The following is a 21,280-nucleotide window of genomic DNA, read 5'->3' on the forward strand; positions in this document are numbered from 1 at the left end:
GTCTGGTTTCAAGTTACAATGGTCCAGAAAAGAACATTGTATGTTGAAACTACTGTATGTTGAGGCCATTGTAAGTTGAGGGATCACTGTGTACACTGAATATTATGGTGCAATGTGTTGATTAATATACCTTAACTGAAGCTGAATTTTCATCATTATCTATCTATATATATATATATATATATATATATATATATATATATAGATTGAGAAAGCCAGCGTGAGGCTGGCGAAACGTTGTCCTCTGCACGTTATGGAATAAACCAACACTCCTGATTGCAATTTGTGTTGTGCTGCATCCTATTTTTTGTATTTAGATAGATATTAGAGATGAGCGAACTTACAGTAAATTCGATTTGTCACGAACTTTTCGGCTCGGCAGTTGATGTCTTATACTGCGTAAATTAGTTCAGCCTTCAGGTGCTCCGGTGGGCTGGAAAAGGTGGATACAGTCCTAGGAAAGAGTCTCCTAGGACTGTATCCACCTTTTCCAGCCAACAGGAGCACCTGAAAGCTGAACTAATTTATGCAGGAAAAGTCATCAACTGCCGAGCCGAGAAGTTCGTGACGAATCGAATTTACTGTAAGTTCGCTCATCTCTAATATATATATATATATATATATATATAGATAGAGAGAGATAGATAATGATGAAAATTCAGCTTCAATTACGATATATTAATCAACACATTGCACCATAATATTCCAAAATAAGCATAGATGACTGTACAATAGAAACGAAGATTATATTAAGAAATATATCTTGATTTAATGATGGTTACCTTGTAGCACTGGTTTCGGATACGCCGTCCATGCCAGTAGTTCCAGCCTGCGTCCTCCTGTGTCCAAGATGCTTGTTCTGAATTTAGGGACAGGATTAGAGAGTCACGTTACAATGAAAGCAGAAAGATTAGTACTTCCGAGCTGTACTTTGGTAAAACCACAGGAAAGCTGGGTGGTGAGTAAACTCCTTGTACTGTTTGGCTTGTTCCTTAGCTGTCTGGAGATCAGTCATGTAACTACGTGGTCTTTAGACTCCTATCTGATCATTTTATTTGTACAACTTTATTAGGGAATTACTCTTACATTACTAACGACTTGTCACCGTAGATGACAGCACATGAGAAGTAACATACATTAGAAATAATGTCCCACTTACCTTCTGCCTTTCTTTGGGACACAGAGTCTGGAATCTCTCTCACCCTTTTTCTCCCACCCCTATGGGCGTTCCCAGGGTGACTAACCCTTAGGGTGTTCCAAGGTGTATACGCAGCTCCTTCACTCACTCTTTCCATTTCTCCTCCCCTTCTCGTTGACTGTATGTCATGCTACCTCTTCTCTCCACATGCCTTCTCTGCAGAGACTTGTGAAATAAGCCAAGTATTAGGGATTCCAAGCAGCAGGGCTGAAGACCTGCAAGAAACGCATGGGAACGGTGTTCCTGCACTTTTTCCATAGCAGGAACACTGTTCCCATTAGAAGGTATCCTGCAGGACCAGCCTTTGAGGGGAATGCTTGGGTGAGTTCCCACACTTTTTTTTCCCAGGACTTGACCCCTGGCAAGAAGTAACTATTGGTGACTATGACAGATCCCAATACAGTTACAATATTAATTGGTTCTGGGATGACCATTGTATGTTGAAACCATTGTATGTTGAGACCAGAACTCTATGGAAACCTGGTAATTGGTTCTGAAGCCACCAAAATGTCATCCCAAAAAATAGTAAAAAGTGAGGATTAAAGAAAAATAAGTAGATAACTAATATAGATAAAGCAAATCATTCCATATAAAAGTAAGAAAGAGCTGCTGGGAGCTGTAAATCACTGTCTATTTCAGTGTTTCCCAACCAGGGTGCCTCCAGCTGTTGCAAAACTACAACTCCCAGCATGCCCGGACAGCCAAAGGCTGTCCGGGCATGCTGGGAGTTGTAGTTTTGCAACAGCTGGAGGCAACCTCTTTGGGAAACACTGGTCTATGTAGAGGACAGAAGCTTCTTCGGGGTCCTGTAAAGAACACGCAATGTCCTAAAAAAAAGATAATGGAGCCGCCCCCACATTATGCCCAAAGGAGCAGCTAACCCTGGTACAGGTAAAGAGTACAGAACATGTAGTACTTCCCTGTACTGTAGGGGGCGCTACCAGACACCAGTCAGTGCATACACTTCAGTAATACAGGTAAAGAGTACAGAACATGTAATACCTCCCTGTACTGTAGGGGGCGCTACCAGACATCAGTCAGTGCATGCACGAGGAATACACGGGTTTTACCAGTGAAATATCCATTCTGATTAGTCGGTTCTTCCAGCCATTGACACATTTCACAGATTCCATAGCATTGTATGTTGAGTCTGGTTTCAAGTTACAATGGTCCAGAAAAGACAATTGCATGTTGAAACTATTGTATGTTGAGGCCATTGTAAGTTGAGGGATCACTGTACTTTGTGCTTTCTAACACTATCTGCTGTCTAGAATAATTGTCAAAATACTTGTCATTGCTTTGACATAATAGGGTCTTTAATTTGACAGGCAAAGGAAAAGGATCCCATACTGTACATGTCAGCTCAATATATACAGCTTTCCTATTAAAGATGTTTTGCCATTTCATAAAGTGACAGATATTGCACTGTACTAATAACGCAATTAGAGATGAGCAAACTTACAGTAAATTCGATTCGTCACGAACTTCTCGACTCGGCAGTTGATGACTTTTCCTGCATAAATTAGTTCAGCCTTCAGGTGCTCCGGTGGGCTGGAAAAGGTGGATACAGTCCTAGGAAAGAGTCTCCTAGGACTGTATCCACCTTTTCCAGCCCACGGGAGCACCTGAAAGCTGAACTAATTTATGCAGGAAAAGTCATCAACTGTCGAGCCGAGAAGTTTGTGACGAATCGAATTTACTGTAAGTTCGCTCATCTCTAAACGCAATGTGTAAAGTTCTCCGTTGTAACGTTCCCCTCCCCATCTTTAACCATGTACAGTGATCCCTCAACTTACAATGGGCTCAACATACAATAGTTTCAACATACAATGGTCTTTTCTGGACCATTGTAACTTGAAACCAGACTCAACATACAATGCTATGGAATCTGCGAAACGTGTCAATGGCTGGAAAAACAGACCAATCAGAATGGATATTTCACTGGCAAAACCCCTGTATTCCTAAAGTGCATGCACTGACTGGTGTCTGGTAGCGCCCCCTACAGTACAGGGAGGTATTACATGTTCTGTACTCTTTACCTATATTACTGAAGTGTATGCACTGACTGGTGTCTGGTAGCACCCCCTACAGTACAGGGAGGTATTACATGTTCTGTACTCTTTGCCTGTACCAGGGTTAGCTGCTCCTTTGGGCATAATGTGGGGGCGGCTCCATTTTCCTTTTTTTAGGACATTGCGTGTTCTTTATAGGACCCTGAAGAAGTTTCTGTCCTCTACATAGACCAGTGTTTCCCAAAGAGGTTGCCTCCAGCTGTTGTAAAACTACAACTCCCAGCATGCCCGGACAGCTTTGGCTGTCCGGGCATGCTGGGAGTTGTAGTTTTGCAACAGCGGGAGGCAACCTCTTTGGGAAACACTGAAATAGACAGTGATTACAGCTCCCAGCAGCTCTTTCTTACTTTTATATGTAAGGATTTGCTTTATCTATATTAGTTATCTACTTATTTTTCTTTATTCCTCACTTTTTCCTATTTTTGGATGACATTTTGGTGGCTTCAGAACCAATTACCAGGTTTCCATAGAGTTATGGTCTCAACATACGATGGTTTCAACATACAATGGTCGTCCTGGAACCAATTAATATTGTAACTTGAGGGACCACTGTACATAAATGACAACATTGTGCACTTAAAAAAAATATCTTATTACTGCAAAAAAATACCTTATAGTAAGAACAACACAAGTCAAAAAGCTTCCAGGTGTACACAGATTCCTCTTTCTGAGTAAATGGAGACGCTAACCCAAGTGGAGGGGCAGTGTGCAACAGACATCAGACTCAGACATGTCACCACCTTATGAGGAGTGGTGATCCAACCTCTGATTGGAGAACCCCACCAATCGTGAGAATGAAGGGAGTACAGCACTTGTTTTATGCTGCATCCCGCTTGGCTATACAAGGACTACGAGTGGTTTCATTCAAGTGTATACAGGTATGCTGCAGTACCCTGCCCAACCAGGTGATCAGAAGCCCCTCTGCAGGAGAAAAACAGTAAAGCCGGGTTCATCTGGCAGAATCTCCAGACAAAATTCTAAATGGAGATCCCAAGAGAGACTAGTGCTGACAGTAGTCAATGCTAGGACCTTGCCCATTAGATGGCAATGTATTTCTGAGCGGATCGACCAAAAATGGTTGGGCAGTGGTCAGCCTGATGTGGGGGTCTCTAACCTAGACAACAAGCTGTCAAAAAATGATAGGAAAAGAGCAGGAATATCTGGAGAAAAAGGCACATTTGTTAAATGAATGTATTTAAAAATAGTTAAATGTGCTCTACAAGTTGATAGGGGTATTTTAGGAAAGAATATTTCCAAATTAATATGTGGCAGAAACTTATACCTGGCTAATAGGGGGCTACCTGTGTGCTGAGGAAACAGTCTGCCTAAGGAGGATACATGCCTGCCTAATGAGGGGACATACCTGCCTCATGTAGAGTAGCTGTCTACAGGGGGACCTGTCTGGCTAATGGGATGGGGAGGGGAATGTCTGCTGGGGGAACTGTCTGTCTAATGGGGTTACATACCTGGTTAATGGGGAATACTACCCACCTACAAGGGTGCGGGGCTACCTGCCTAATGAGGGGATATACCTGCCTTATGAGGGACTACCTGTCTACTGGGGGAACTGCTTACCTAATTTGGAATTGGGGAACATACCTGGCTAATGAGGGGACTATCTTCCTACTGGGTGGGCTACCTGCTTAATAAGGGCTACCTGTTTACTGGGGGACCTACCTGGCTAATGGGATACTACCTGTTTGCTGGGAGAACTGTCTGCCTAATGGGGTTACATACCTGGTTAATGGGGAATACTACCCACCTACAAGGGGGGGGGGGCTACCTGCCTGTTGAGGGGATATACCTGCCTTATAAGGGACTACCTGTCTATTGGGGGAACAGCCTACCTAAGGGCTACCTGTTTACTGGGGTTACATACCTGGCTAATGGGGATATTACCCACCTAGTGGGGGAACTGCCTGCCTAATGAGGGGGCATAGCTGTCAAATGGGGACTACCCGTCTACTAGGGAAACAGCAAATGGGGGAACATACCTGGCTAATAGGGAAGGGACTATCTGCCTACTGGGGGGGGGGTCTACCTGCCTACTGGTGGACTACCTTTCAACTGGGGGGCCATTATTGCCTACTTGGGGGTTACCTGCCTAAAAGGGAGAACAACCTGCCTACTAAGGGGGCTACCTACCTAATAAAGGAACATAACCTGCCTAATGGGGAAACTATCTGTCTACTGGGGAAACTGCCTGCCTAATGGGGGGCATGACTTGGCTAATAGTGGACAACCTGCCTACTGGGTGGGCTACCTACCTAATGAAGGGACATACCTGTCTAATGAGGAAACTATCTGTCTATTGAGGGAACTGCCTGCCTAATGCAGGGACATACCTGCCTACTGTAGGCACATACCTTCCTAATGGGGGGAGATACCAGCCTACTGGCGGGGGGAGGGGGGGGGAACCTATCGACTGAAGGGGCAACATGCCTAATGGGTAGACATACTTGCCTAATGGGAGAGGGACTCTAACTACTCTAGAGGGAGCATATGCACTTAAATGGGTTGTCCAAGCAGCAGAAAAGTCTTACATGTTTTGCTCCCTGGCACTCTGTTCTTCCCTCTGCTTGTCTTGGAAATATACCTATGTGGGGGACTATCTGCCTACTGGAGGGACTACCTTCCTACTGGGGGCCATACTTGCCTACTGGAGAGATAAATCTGCCTTATGGGGAACCACCTGTCTACTGGGGGAACTTCCTGGCAAATGGGGAGCTACCTGGCTAATGGGAGATACTATCCATCTACTGGGGGCTACCTCCCTAATGAGGGGACATACATACCTAATGAGGGACTATTTGTCTACTTGGGGACCGCCTACCTAATGCAGGAACATACCTGACTAATGGAAGGACAATCTGCCTTCTTAGGGGGGGCGGGGGGAGGGCTAGCTGTCTCATGGAGGGGGACTACCTTCCTACTAAGGAGGAAATACATGCCCACTGGAGGCACAAACCTGCCTAACGGGGGAACATACAAGCCTACTGGGGGGACTACCTTCGTAATAGAGGGGACTTCCTGCCTAGTAGGGGCACAGCCTGTCTAGTAGTACTACCTGCCTAATGGGGGGGGGGGCATGCCAGCTTATTGAGACTATATAGCTGCCTAACAGGAGGACTTCCTATCTACTGTGGGGGTCATATGTACTTTAAGGGGTTGTCCAAGGAACAGGAAAGATCTGATGTGTTCTGCTCCCCAGCTTTCTCTTTTGTCCAATTAATAAGCGCAATGTAAAGCTCAAAAAGGTTGACAATCCTTGTCGAGAGTTTGTGTAAAAAGAATTTGACTTTTATTTTTAGGCGTACTGGCTTTATCCTTTTTTTTCAATACCCAGTATGTTCCAACATATTATAGTTATACTGTTTTTAGTTCATAGCAGTCAATTCGTTTAATTTAAAAAGACACGTTGAGTTTTTGCATAGTTCACATGTTTGTATTTGTATGAATTTATATCTCAGTATTTGAGTAATAATACACAAACAGTAAAACAAAAGATACAACAGATATATTACAAAACAGAAACACAGAACACATTTATAAAAATACACACATCAAATTGCGCATCTCTATTCAGGGTGTATTCGCACGTACGGTTTTCTGAAGCTGTACATGTGAATAGGCCCTTGATCTTTGTTTTTATATCGAACCATTTTAGTTTATAAAGCCTCAGTTCACACTTTGTTTTGATCTTTTGTGGAACTTTATCATGATAAATCTGCTAAATGTAAATTGTATGTCAAATCAGTGTAGCATATATGTGTCTCAGACATTTTAGTGAAAGTTATATAAAACACGTAGCTTCTTCTCCTTACCTCTACTGTCGAATACCTTATGGGATATTACATTCCTTTCTTTCGGTGACTGATTAAACAAAGTCATTGACGTAAATATGTGAGTAACGTATCACACGCCCAAACACATCAAATTTAGCCTGCAGTCACAACAGGATTTATTATTTTATTTATCTAAAGGGCCATCACTTTTGAATATTACACAGATTAGTAAAACAGATTATGGGGGGGATTCTAAGATGTGCAGTAGCAAATGTCACAGCTCAGACTCCCCCATAATCTGTATTCCCACAAGAGTAAAATGATAGTATGGGTATTTCAGTGCCACACTACTAGTTTGTATAGTCAATAGTTACAGTGTCTATCACTTATTTTGGGCTTTTTAAATTGATGAAGATAGGTAAAGCAACTGCAATGACATAGGTCAAATAAACAAAAAGGTAGGTGCAGGAGATTAAAGGGGTTATCCAGGATAAACTTTTTTTTATATATCAACTGGCTCCAGAAAATTAAACAGATTTGTAAATTAGTGCATGAGAAAACGAAGAAAAGTCGGCACTCACCGGATTTCCAATTCAGCAGATTTTATTGCACATTTCTCACAGCCGTAGTACAGTTCTAGAGGAGACAACGGATGGTACAAGGGGGGTACCACAGAGAGGCGACACCTGTGTTTCGCACTTTTTGGCCTTAAGGCCCATTTTGGCCTTAAGGACCGGAGCGTTTTTTGCACATCTGACCACTGTCACTTTAAACATTAATAACTCTGGAATGCTTTTTGTTATCATTCTGATTCCGAGATTGTTTTTTCGTGACATATTCTACTTTAACATAGTTAACTACTTTCTTGGTGAAAAATCCGTAAATTTGATGAAAAATTAGAAAATTTTGCATTTTTCTAACTTTGAAGCTCTCTGCTTGTAAGGAAAATGGATATTACGAATACATTTTTTTTGGTTCACATATACAATATGTTTACTTTATGTTTGCATCATAAAATTGACATATTTTTACTTTTGGAAGACACCAGAGGGCTTCAACGGTCAGCAGCAATTTTCCGATTTTTTACAAAATTTTCAAACTCAGTATTTTTCAGGGACCAGTTCAGGTTTGAAGTGGATTTGAAGGGTCTTCATATTAGAAATACCCCATAAATGACCCCATTATAAAAACTACACCCCCCAAAGTATTCAAAATGACATTCAGTCAGCGTTTTAACCCTTTAGGTGTTTCACACGAATAGCAGCAAAGTGAAGGAGAAAATTCACAATCTTCATTTTTTACACTTACATGTTCTTGTAGACCCAATTTTTGAATTTTTACAAGGGGTAAAAGGACAAAATTTTTACTTGTATTTGTAGCCCAATTTCTCTCGAGTAAGCACATACCTCATATGTCTATGTAAAGTGTTCGGCGGGCGCAGTAGAGGGCTCAGAAGGGAAGGAGCGACAAGGGGATTTTGGAGAGTACGTTTTTCTGAAATGGTTTTTGGGGGGCATGTTACCTTTAGGAAGGCCTTATGGTGCCAGAACAGCAAAAAAAAAAACACATGGCATACCATTTTGGAAACTAGACCCCTCGGGGAATGTAACATGGGATAAAGTGAACCTTAATACCCCACAGGTGTTTCACGACTTTTGCAAATGTAAAAAAAAAAAAAAAATTATTTTTAAAAAGGGTAATAGCAGAAAATACCCCTAAAATTTTGAAGCCCAATTTCTCCCGATCCAGAAAACACCTCATATGGGGGTGAAAAGTGCTCTGCTGGCGCACTACAGGTCTCGGAAGAGAAGGAGTCACATTTGGCTTTTTGAAAGCAAATTTTGCTCTGGGGGCATGCCGCATTTAGGAAGCCCCTATGGTGCCAGGACAGCAAAAAAAAAACACATGGCATACCATTTTGGAAACTAGACCCCTCGGGGAACGTAACAAGGGGTTAAGTGAACCTTTATACCCCACAGGTGTTTCACGACTTTTGCATATGTAAAAAAAATTTTTTTTTTTTTACCTAAAATGCTTGTTTTCCCAAAAATTTTACATTTTTAAAAAGGGTAAAAGCAGAAAATACCCCCCAAAATTTCTAACACAATTTCTCCCGAGTACGGCGATACCCCATATGTGACCCTAAACTGTTGCCTTGAAATACGACAGGGCTCCAAAGTAAGAGCGCCATGCGCATTTGAGGCCTAAATTAGGGACTTGCATAGGGGTGGACATAGGGGTATTCTACGCCAGTGATTCCCAAACAGGGTGCCTCCAGCTGTTGCAAAACTCCCAGCATGCCTGGACAGTCAACGGCTGTCCGACAATACTGGGAGTTGTTTTGCAACAGCTGGAGGCTCCGTTCTGGAAACAGTGGCGTACCAGACGTTTTTCATTTTTATTGGGGAGGGGAGGGGGGCTGTATAGGGGTATGTGTATACGTAGTGTTTTTTACTTTTTATTTTATTTTTTGTGTTAGTGTAGTGTAGTGTTTTTAGGGTACAGTCGCACGGGCGGGGGTTCACAGTAGTTTCTCGCTGGCAATTTGAGCTGCAGCAGAAAGTTTGCGGCAGCTCAAATTTGCAGCCAGATACTTACTGTAATCCTCCGCCCATGTGAGTGTACCCTGTATGTTCACATTGGGGGGGACATCCAGCTGTTGCATAACTACAACTCCCAGCATGCCCGTTGGTTGTCGGTGACTGCTGAGAGTTGCAGTTTTGCAACAACTGTAGGCACACTGGTTATGTATCACTGAGTTTGTGACCTAACTCAGTGTTTCACAACCAGTGTGCCTCCAGCTGTTGCAAAACTACAACTCCCAGCATGTACGGTGCATGGTGTACGGTGACTGCTGAGAGTTGTAGTTTGCAACAGCTGGAGGCACACCGGTCGTGAAATACTGAGTTAGGTAAAAAAAAACTCTGAGTTTCACAACCAGTGTGCCTTCAGCTGTTGCAAAACTACAACTCTCAGCAGTCACCGACAGCCAACGGGCATGCTGGGAGTTGTAGTTATGCAACCAGCAGATGCACCACTACAACTCCCAGCATGCACTTTAGCTGTTTGTGCAAGCTGGGAGTTGTAGTTATACAACAGCTGAAGGTACACTTTTCCATAGAAAGAATGTGCCTCCAGCTGTTGCAAAACCATAAGTCCCAGCATGCCCATAAGGGAATGCTGGGAGTTGTGGTGGTCTGCCTCCTGCTGTTGCATAACTACAGCTCCCAGCATGCCCTTTTTGCATGCTGGGAGCTGTTGCTAAGCAACAGCAGGAGGCTGTCACTCACCTCCAACGATCCAGACGCTGCAGGTCAGTCCCCCCGCCGCCACTGCTCCTGGGGCCCCGATCCCAACATTAACGCCGGGGATCGGGGTCCCCAGCACCCTGGGTGCACGTCCCGCACCCGCTCACGTCCTCCGGAAGAGGAGCGGAGCGGGTGCGGGAGTGACACCCGCAGCAGGCTCCCTGATTGGTCGGCCGGTAATCCGGCCGACGAATCAGGGCGATCGTGAGGTGGCACCAGTGCCACCTCACCCCTGCAGGCTCTGGCTGTTCGGGGCCGTCAGAGACGGCCCCGAACAGCCAGTAATTCCGGGTCATCGGGTCACTGGAGACCCGATTGACCTGGAATCGCCGCAGATCGCTGGACTGAATTGTCCAGCGATCTGCGGCGATCGCCGACATGGGGGGGCATAATGACCCCCCTGGGCGATATGCCGGGATGCCTGCTGAACAATTTCAGCAGGCATCCGGCTCCGGTCCCCAACCGGCTAGCGGTGGGGGCCGGAATTCCCACGGGCGTATGGATACGCCCTCGGTCCTTAAGGACTCGGGATGCAGGGCGTATCCATACGCCCTATGTCCTGAAGAGGTTAAAAAAGAGGAGGGAAAAACGAAAACACAAAAAATGAAAATTTCCTGTGTCCCTAAGGCCGAATTTGTACAGTTCTGAATACACTATAGTCACAGGAGAAAGTATTCACTATTGTCTGGCTGTAAGATATTTGGTCTTGTACCCCTGTCTAATCCAGTATTCAACTTCAGGAAATACGTTGACAGTGTTATAAACACATATGTATAATAGGCCTCAGCATTTTAGACAAAGACTTTTGACTGTCCAGCCAACCTTGTAAGACTACAGCCACCTGAATTAGGCTCAGTGTCGAAACCGGTACAGCTGTGCTGGGCTGCCACCCATCCTGTATCCCAAATCTGTTTCTATTTCCTGGGATCTGGGGTTATATCCTGTAACATTCAAAAATGGATACGGCAGTCGAGACTAAATCCACTTAATGTAAAGTCTATCACACTCTGTCTAATAAGTTCCACCATATGCCTTAGGATCAAGCACTAGTGTTCAAAGCTACAGAGAGTCCATCACTACATATAGTAAGAGGAATTCACAGACCTGTTTCCGCAGTTTTTCTTTCTTTTATTCTTGCATTTGGTAAGCTTACAGCATGTTTAAAACCATTAGGAGCATGGAGCCATTGCATACATGTCCATAGCAGATCCTGACGCTACGTTTGGGGAGGATCCCCTTAATCATGCGCACAGGCTTGACTTGGCTTAAATACCTATTACAACATACCTTAGTACATAAAAAGTTAATCTATTTCTGTGCTGCGCTTAGCATTCATAGAAATTCACATTATACCAATAAATAGCAGTAAAAAGTCATATGATAAAGTACAAACATTATAGAAAAACTCTAAAATTGCGCATTTCATTTAAACCTCTCGGCTCCATCGTATCTAGTTCATTTATCCAATACACCTCCTTTTGCAGAAGACGACGTCTGTTCAAGTCCTCATTCACATTGACCGGATTTTCTTCCAGAATAAGCCATCTCAAATCAGTAACATTATGTTTATGCTCCGCGAAGTGACGTGCCACCGAGGTCTCACCATGTTTACAGTCTTCAATGTTGTCTCTAGTGCAAAACTTTATCAAACTTTTATGTTCCGTAATATGTGTTTTAATTGCTCTACTTGTCTGTCCAACGTAAGCGTTGCGGAATGGGCATTTTAACATATAGACAACATTGTGACTCAAACAAGGGTGAAAACCTTAGTCCCCTTCATTGGGCGGTGGACACTGTCACCTTGCAGGATTGTACTGCAGTTGACGCATCCCAAGCATGAAAAAGTTCCAGTTTTATTAGATGCCAAAAATGTCTGTCTTGTTTTTTTCCTTCAAAGTTATATCACTACGGATCCATTTATCACCTATTGAAGGCCCTTTTTTTTTTTTTTTTTAATAAACAAACTTAGATTTTCTTTAAACAAACCACCATACTTGACATCCGCCCCGCAGCAGTCTCCAATATTTGTTCACAGCGGGTTTTTTAATCTCGAATGCCTATCATAGGTAGATATATACATAGTGCGGTTTTCATTACGTTTTTTCTTTTTTCATCACAGACTCCCTAGTTCTGTTAGCCACTTGTTCTACTGCTTTCTCTAACTTTTTTTTTGTATACCCTCTATCAGAGAATGTTTTCACTGACTGATCTTTACTTTTTGGAAAAGATACCTCCGTACTGCAAATTCTTTTGGCTCTAATTAGTAGATCTTTTAAATTAGGACCCTGTCCAATTACCTCTTTTATGTCGTTATCTGCTTGTAACACCAGCCAGTATCTCCTCACGATTTTCGTGATTTGGGTAGAGTAGCAGTCATACATCCTCACACAGCATATTATCTTGTTGGTATTAGATGTTGTCTAATTTTTCTCTTCCAAAAGGGATGTTCTTGATCTTCTTGTAGCATTATTATATGCTCTTCTCATAAATTTCTTTGGATATCCTCTATCCATAAATCTCTTCATTAGTTTATTACTCTCTTCCTCATAATGATCCTCTTGTGAGAAGGGGAATCACATGATCAAAGACACAGATTGATCACGTGAGAATTATACCTACCATAGAAGTAGTTTCGTACATGGATCTGATTGCGTGAGTCAATTCTAGACACGTGATCGAACACAACAAGAGGGGAGTGTACCAACATCAGGGAACGTCACTGGACAGGTGGGTACGGCGTGGACACGTGACCTATGTAAACAAAGATGCGGACCAATGAAAGTAGCACCCTGGATGATGTCAGCACCAGAGTATGGATTAGCAATTGATTGATGCTGTAATAGCAAATACAATGAAAACATCTACAGGAAGGAACGTCATGAGACAAGTAAGGACCTTGCTGGCACGTGACCCAGGTAAATAATTGGTACGGACGAATGGAAAGGAGTCTTTGATTACGTCAGTGGTGAAACAAGGTCTAATAAATGATTGACACAGTAAGAACCAATAAGATCCAGAGGGGGAAACGGGGAGGATATCATGATTGCAGGAAGTGAATACTGATTGGTATACTGGACTGAATAATACCCACAAATGGAGGTTATATAAAGCAGGAACGGAGTCTGTCACGTCAATGTTACCCCGACCCTTGACAAAGCTGGGTCCTTCCAGAGAAATGTCGGGGGGGTGCACGTGTGTGGAATTTCAATAGCATAGGGGCAGACCACAATAGGGAGAGCTTATTGCAATTTACGAGGCTATCTGAATCAATATAAAGGGCACTGAATCTAATTTGGTCACAATACTGATGAATGAATGGCCAATCAGTACTGCAATATTCTCTGTGTTTAAGAGTGGATACAATAACCACCTAATTTTGGTTCTGGTCCTTATGTAGTTTTAATCACAATATCACTGTATATGTGAGCACCAAGGGTATATAAAAGATATTTAACAATATAAAAAATAAAAGTTATACTTTAAGGTGGGTCCCTAGAATTGGGAACTAGTCCCATCTGGGCTTCAGCTCGGAAGGGAATTGGATATTATTGGTGCAGGTTCAGGACTCAAGTCCCCCCATAACTGGAGGCCCCCAGCTGATTTCCATAGCTTGGGGCCGCTATAATAGCCAGCTTGCCACTGCTGTTTACTAATCCTTTAGATGGCAGCAGTCAAAGTTGACAGGGCCATCTAAATGAGAGTTAAATTGTATCTATCATTTCAGTTGACTTTTCAGGATCAGCTGCCTTGTGTATGTACATGAAGAGCAGCACTATTTTTGGACAATATATAAGGTTTTTTTGGCCTTTTTCAGCAGACTTCTTCCCTGCAGGCTTCTTGTGTAATTTGCAGTTCTCTCAAGGCTGGTGGGCGGAGCCTAACATCCATACACAACACACACAGAGGAGGGGAGCCTACACTTCTAGGTCTACATACACAGACTATACAGCCTGAAATGCTGGGGAGCCCTGGGGAGAAGTGTCTTATTTACAGAGCTGTCTGTACTGTTTCTCTCTGTTATGCCGCTGTGTCCCCCCCTCTCCCCATCTCCTTCCGTAGGCTTTTATTGCCTGACTGTAATTTGATGCCTTAGTGATCTACAGGTGGAGAATGTTTTATCTGATTCTTCAGAGAGGAATGTATTCTAACCGGAGAGTGCGAAGAAACCTGATAGCAGGAGAAATAAGCGTTTTATAGATATATTACTTAAGATGTATAACAAAGTTCTTTACACTTGCCTATACTATTGATCAATGCAAAGTTTGTTGAAACGAAAGGTATGATTTAACCCCTGAAAGGGGTACTCTGGGGGAAGCAAAATGTTTTCAACTCAACTAGTGCCAGAAAATCATGTAGATTATAAGTTTTTTTTATTTAAAAGCCTTAATTCTTCCAGTACTTATCAGCTGCTGTATGCTCCAAAGGAAGTTATGTAGTTCTTTCCCGTCTAATCAAAGTGCTCTCTGCTTACACCTCTATCTGGGTCAGGAACTGTCCACGGTAAATCCTCCTGCTCCAGACGGTTCCTGACACAGACAGGCTTAAAATTGTCCTACTCAAATCCCTATCCTATACGGATCCCCCCTCCATAGATTTCTATGGGAGAGCCATTCCGCAATCTTCGGCTCTCCCATTAAGATATATGAATGGGGCGTGGCGGCCTCCAAAATGCATCACTGCTACCATCTTGGTTTTATTTTTGTAAATAAACAGAAAACGGTTTCATCTAAAATTCAATCTTACTGGCTCTACAAACCACCAGTTTGAAATTAGAAATTTACCAGAACACATAGGTCTTAGCTCAGTGTTTCCCAAGAGCGGTTCTTAAAGGGGTACTCTGCCCCTAGCATCTTATCCCCTATCCAAAGGATAGGGGATTAGATGTCAGATTGCGGGAGTCCCACCATTGGGGACCCCCGAGATCTCCGCTGCAGCATCCTGCTATCATTACTGCACAGAGCAAACACGCTCTGTGCGTAATGATCGTCGATACAGGGGCCGGAGCATCATGACGTCACAGGTCCGCCCCCCCTCGTTACATCACGGCCCACCCCTTGATACAAGTCTATGGGAGGGGCCGTGGTGGCCGTCACGCCTCCTCCCATAGACTTGCATTAAGGGGGCAGACCGTGATGTCACGAGGGGCGGGGCCGTGATGTTACGATGCTCCGGCCCCTGTATCGCCGGTCATTACGTACAGAGCGTGTTTGCTCTGTGCAGTAATGATAGCGGGGTGCTGCAGCGGAGATCCCAGGGGTCCCCAACAGCGGGACCCCCGCGATCTGACATCTTATCCCCTATCCTTTGGATAGGGGATAAGATGCTAGGGGCGGAGTACCCCTTTAAGTACCCCCCAACAAGTAATGTTTTCAGAATTTGCTTAGTCTTTCACAAGTGATGCCTGACACACTGACCACAATTATATCACTTGTGAAAGACTAAGGAAGTCCTAAAAACATGACCTGCTGGGTGTACTTGAGGACCGCACTTGGGAAACAGATTTAAAAGGAAATCTGTCACCAGTGTCACCTGCACTAACCTGTCGGTACAGAGAGGTAGTGCAGGTAACACTGATGACAACGGTACTTACCAGGGGCAGACACAGACAGCAGAGGGCCCCTGTGCAAAGAGTGTGCTCCACATTCTCTGGTGGATAAAAAAATGTTTTCAAATCAACTGATGATAGAAAGTTAAACAGATTTGTAAAGAACTTCTATTTAAAAATCTTAACCCTTCCAGTACTTATCAGCTGCTGTATACTACAGAAATATTACAGAGAAATTTGTGAAATTCTTTCCAGTCTGACCACAGTGCTCTCTACTGACACTTCTGTCCATGTCAGGAACTGTCCAGAGCAGGATAGGTTTACTATGGGGATTTGCTTCAAATCTGGACAGTTCCTGACATGGACAGAGGGGTCAGCAGAGAGCACTGTGGTCAGACTGGAAAGAACTGCACACATTTCTCTGTAATATATCTGTAGTATACAGCAGCTGATAGAAGTCATTCACAAATCTGTTTAAAGGGGTACTCTGCCCCTGGCATCTTATACCCTATCCAAAAAATAGGGGATAAGATGTTAGATCGCCACTGTCCCGCTGCAGGGAACCCCCGGGATCGCTGCTGCGGCACCCCGCCATCATTACTGCACAGAGTGAGTTTGCTCTGTGCGTAATGACGGGCGATACAGGGGCCATAACATCACGGCCCGTCCCCTTAATGCAAGTCTATGGCAGGGGGGGTGACGATCGCCACGCCCCCTCCCATAGACTTGTATTGACAGGGGCGGGCCATGACGTCACGAGGGGCGGAGCCGTGACGTAACGATGCTCCGGCCCCTGCTTGAAAGAAGCAATCTGATTGGTTGCTATGGGCATCTGCACCACTTTTCCTCTACACAGGTTTTGATAAATCTCCCCATAGTGTTTTTGGGTTTTGCAAAAGCATTTGACACTGTCTCTCAGACGTAAATTAAGGAGTTTAAGGTTAGAAATTTTAAGTAGTAAAACCGGATTTAAAACTGGTTTAAAGACCGTACCCAGAGCGTTGTGGTCAAGGATTCATACTCTGATTGGTTTTGGGTTATTAGTGGTATACCCCAGGGTTATGCACCTGGGTACCAATAACCTGCATACATCGTATGTCTATGGGGGGGTTAAATTAGGAGAGTCACTGGTAGAGAAGGATCTGGGTGTACATGTAGATCAAAGATTACAGAATAGCATGCAATGTCAGGCTGCTGCTTCCAAGGCCGGAAGGATATGGTCATGTATCAAAAAAAGACATGGACTTGCTGAACAGGAACATAATACTACCCCTTTATAAAGAATTGGTACGGCCTCACCTGGAATATGCGGTTCAGTTTTGGGCATTGGTTCATAAAAGGGACGTTCTAGAACTGGAAAGAGTGTAGAGACATGCAACTAAACTAATAAAGGGCATGGAACATCTTAGCTATGAGGAAAGATTAATAGAATTACATTTGTTTAGACTTAAAAAGAAACTTTTAAGTAGAGGATATGATCAACTTACTTAGGTATTGTAAGGATTCCTCCTTGGGGATAGCTCCGGGATCGCCCTGGACACTGCCACGGGACACGTTTCCACTCAAAAAACCCGCAGACAACGGTTATTCATGCAAGCCTGGCACCTTGCCAGCTTTATTTAGAGAGGTTGCAGGGGAAAAACAAACATAACATTGGAACAAAATAAAATCCTAGACCGTCTGTTCACTGACTACACATATCAGCATGCCCTGACTACTATCTGGTGAGCTACCCTCAGCCAGTTAAACATGTGACTCCTGCAACCTGTTACTCACAGTTCACACCACTTCTTGGACCACTCACAGATTCCAGCTGTGTGCTTCCTCAACAGGGTCCGAGTGTCTCCCCCTACAGCAACATGCTGTTTCCCAGGGAGAGCACAGATTAGACTGAGTCTCCATCTTATATACACCTCCCTTCCCTGCTGCCTCATTACTTAAGAAGCAGGTGAGATATTCTTCAGGGTAAGCAAAGGAAATACACCCTTTCCTTGCCACCTTATCACAGTATATGAATGTGGGGAAAAACTGTTCCAGTTAAAACCCTCACAAAAGACAAGGGGGCACTGCCTCCATCTGGAGAAAAAAAGGTTTAGTCTCCAGGGATGACAATCCTTTAACATAAGAACTTTGAATTTCTAAAACAGTCTACCTCAGGAACTGGTCACAGCAGGAACAGTTGAGGGCTTCATAAGAGGGTTAGATACATTCCTAGAACAATATAACATTAATGCTTATGCAGAAATATAAAATCACATCCCTTGCCCTTTATCCGCCTATACCCCTTCCATTCCTGTCCCTGGCTGAACTTAATGGACAGGCTTCTTTTTTGGACCGTACTATGTAATGGCAAGAGCTAGTGGTACTAATTACATTTGCAAATGATGGTTTATCTTGAAAAACTGCAGGAAGCACATCCTTCATCCCTGGGTCTCGTCATCTTCCCCTCCTTTTTTTTTTAAAGTATTTATTTATAATTTTTTTGGCAGACAAAAAACAAAACTAAACAACAATGCTCCAGAGAACACCGCAAGAGCACCCAAACTATACAGGATACAAGTCAAATCTCACATAGAGAAATGCAAGCAGAATAGCAATACATCAGCTTAAAAATTGAGTCTCCATGTAAAACAATGACACTCGCCAGGAAACAGGCCAAATACGAAGCCCCTGGAGCAGAACTGCCCAACAATAGACAACTACACAACCACAATCACACACCATGCATACACCCCAGAGCACCCACCGTTCCTCCACATAGACTGCAATAACAATTTACATTTGCTGTGGGGATCCCACACTCTCCGAGGGGACAACCAGTTCCCCCAATATCAACCAAGCCATCCAGACCTTATCGAACTTTTTTTTAGGCACTAACGACTTATATACAGGGTTCTATACTGTGGGACATACTTATTGACCAGATTAAACCAGCGAGAAATAGGAGGAGGGGAATTATCCTTCCAGGCCATAATCACAACCTTACAGGCACAGAACACGAGGAATCGGATGAGAAGACACCTATGGGAGCCTGACTCTAGACCATTAATAAGCCCCAACAGACAAACCTCAGGGTTAAAAACAAAGGGAAACTCTAGAAGGTCCGCCAAAAACGTCATCACTGCCCTTCAAAAGGGAACCACACAAGGGCAACTCCATACCGCATGCATAAAGGACTCTCTATCAATCACACAACGAAAAAACAGACATCCGAAGGGGAAACACCTATGAAAGAGTTTAAGAGGGTATAATACAGACTGAGAATAAATTGTGACTGGATAAGCATGTCCCGGGCACTAACCACCGTGACATAATATGCCACTGCAACCTCCTCCTTCCGCTGCTCCTCCGAGAGCTCAGGCATACCCTCCACCCACTTCAAATAGGCCAAGGCAAAGGGATCGGGACCCACAGACTGAAGCAAGGCATATGCCTGCGTCAGCGGCTTGGAGAGGTCGGTGGCACCCAGGAGCAACTCCACTTCAGAAAATACCAGGGTCACATACAAGGAGCCAAATTGCGCATGAACCGCATGTCTCAGCTGGAGATACTGGAAATGGGCATTCCAAAAGACATTATAACAGTCACACATGTCCACAAAGGATGGGAAGGAGGGAATCTCCCCAAACAAGTGCATAGCAAACTTGACCCCATGGGAACTCCAGAACCCAGCCGCCTCCAACTCCTGCAGGTGCTCCAAATGATGGTTCCCCCACAGGGGTGCTCTAGGAGAAACTGCTGGCTGTGGGAAGCACCCAGAAACTACCGACCACACTGCCGCCACAGTTTTAACAAGGAAGAAGGCGTATATCTATACAGGGCATTGGTTAAGGTCTCATATGAACTCATGATGGAGAGATCCAGATCAATCCACCAGGCAGCATACACCAGCTATAACACTAAGAGATCTAGATCAATCCACCAGGCAGCATACACCAGCTATAACACTAAGAAATAAGCCTACCATTCACTTTTACAAAAAAAAAAAAGGGGGGGGGGATCACTGGCATCAGGTGGAACACATACAGAAACTTATGGAGATAGAATTCCCCTCCTACATCACCAGGGTAAGCAAAGGCCCATCTTAGTCTGCAAAACATTTAATGACTGTAGAATGACTTCTTAATGCACTAATAAACCATTTTTCAAATAAAACACAAATCCCAGAATTGATCAGCACCACATTCCTTTATTGTCTACAAATTTAATGGATATAAAAATACATATTTAAGTTGTGCAAAAATGTAAATATAGGAAAATATTTATATACTATTTCTAAAAAAGCTTCAGCTCATTCACTACTGGATTTAGCTAAAGCTCTATGTATTTCATTTCTAGACCGTACATACCATACACACCATCCAATACACACTCAGCTGAATTCATTTCCAACATAGACACGGCACTCTTTCTCTGCACATATAAAGTTCTATGCTAATAGCCACCACCATGTTGTAGAGGATCTCCTTATAGATGCACTGGAGGATAAGTAAGGCTGCGTTCATTTTCCAGCCCTTCTCACTGAGTATTTGCCTTTCTGCAGTTGCGAAACATAGATCTTCGTTTTGCTGCTGTCTCCTCGTCTCAGCCAAACTTCTCCTGTACTCACTGCTGTGATCACGGCCCTGCAGACAGAAGACATTGACAACATTTCCTAAGGTATATATCAAACAAGAGACAACTTTTCGTTGTTTTTTCCCATTTTTCACATGAACACGGTTTGTGTTAGAGATCCTCAGCAGGTTTTTATAAGCCACATGTGAAGCTGACCATGACACAGGAGTAAGCCGCCAAAACATACATTTTTGGGTCAGTAATTAAATATTATCACTGTGACAGTGACACTAACATTAGACTGTCTAGAACACAGCTCTCGCCATATGTTACTGAGCAACAATAATGTTCCCTGCCGCAAGAGATGTATAATTTCCAATCCCTGTTTTCTTTTCTAGAAAACAAATGTAAAAATTTTTCAGAAAATGTTAAAAATGTGGAGTGGAGTAGTTTTTCAAACTGAAAACTGACAAATGTAATAGTCAGACTGAAAATAGGCAAACGTTATCTGTGATGGCAGAAAACATAAATAGGAATCAGATAAACGTCCATTAAGGCTGATTTGAGAGGACAAACAATCAACTACTGTAATACCAACAAGATGGAACCCACCCACAACCAATCTAAACTGAAACCTTTCCCCTGCAGCGCCCCTAGAGACAGAAATGCATATTGCTCTTCTTAAAAAATAGTATTTTCAGTATTTGCATTGTATTCCAGGATTTGCTTGTCTTCAGGTGAGATTGGAGAACTTACAAAGATTCTTACATGTCTTTCATGAAGGCCAGAATGTTATATAAATTGAATACCATGTTATA

General features: G+C 43.4%; 2 protein-coding genes across 2 annotated transcripts in view; both read right to left on the reverse strand.

Moving 5' to 3' along the window:
* The window catches only part of RIN1 (Ras and Rab interactor 1), a 44,991-nt gene extending 43,758 nt beyond the window's left edge, over positions 1-1,233 (reverse strand). Inside the window, exons 1-2 of the mRNA XM_056528493.1 lie at positions 1,160-1,233; positions 783-859 (exon numbers count right to left, since the gene is read on the reverse strand). Coding sequence (XP_056384468.1) covers positions 783-814 — 32 coding nt within the window. The 5' untranslated portion in view covers positions 815-859; positions 1,160-1,233. The remainder of the gene's footprint in view (positions 1-782; positions 860-1,159) is intronic.
* Positions 1,234-20,081: 18,848 nt separating this feature from the next.
* Positions 20,082-21,280, reverse strand: part of BRMS1 (BRMS1 transcriptional repressor and anoikis regulator) — a 36,609-nt gene continuing 35,410 nt past the window's right edge. Inside the window, exon 11 of the mRNA XM_056527305.1 lies at positions 20,082-20,533. Within this exon, the coding sequence (XP_056383280.1) occupies positions 20,410-20,533 (124 nt within the window). The 3' untranslated portion in view covers positions 20,082-20,409. The remainder of the gene's footprint in view (positions 20,534-21,280) is intronic.

The sequence above is a fragment of the Hyla sarda genome, chromosome 6, assembly GCF_029499605.1.
Source record: "Hyla sarda isolate aHylSar1 chromosome 6, aHylSar1.hap1, whole genome shotgun sequence".
NCBI classification, from domain to species: Eukaryota; Metazoa; Chordata; class Amphibia; order Anura; family Hylidae; genus Hyla; species Hyla sarda.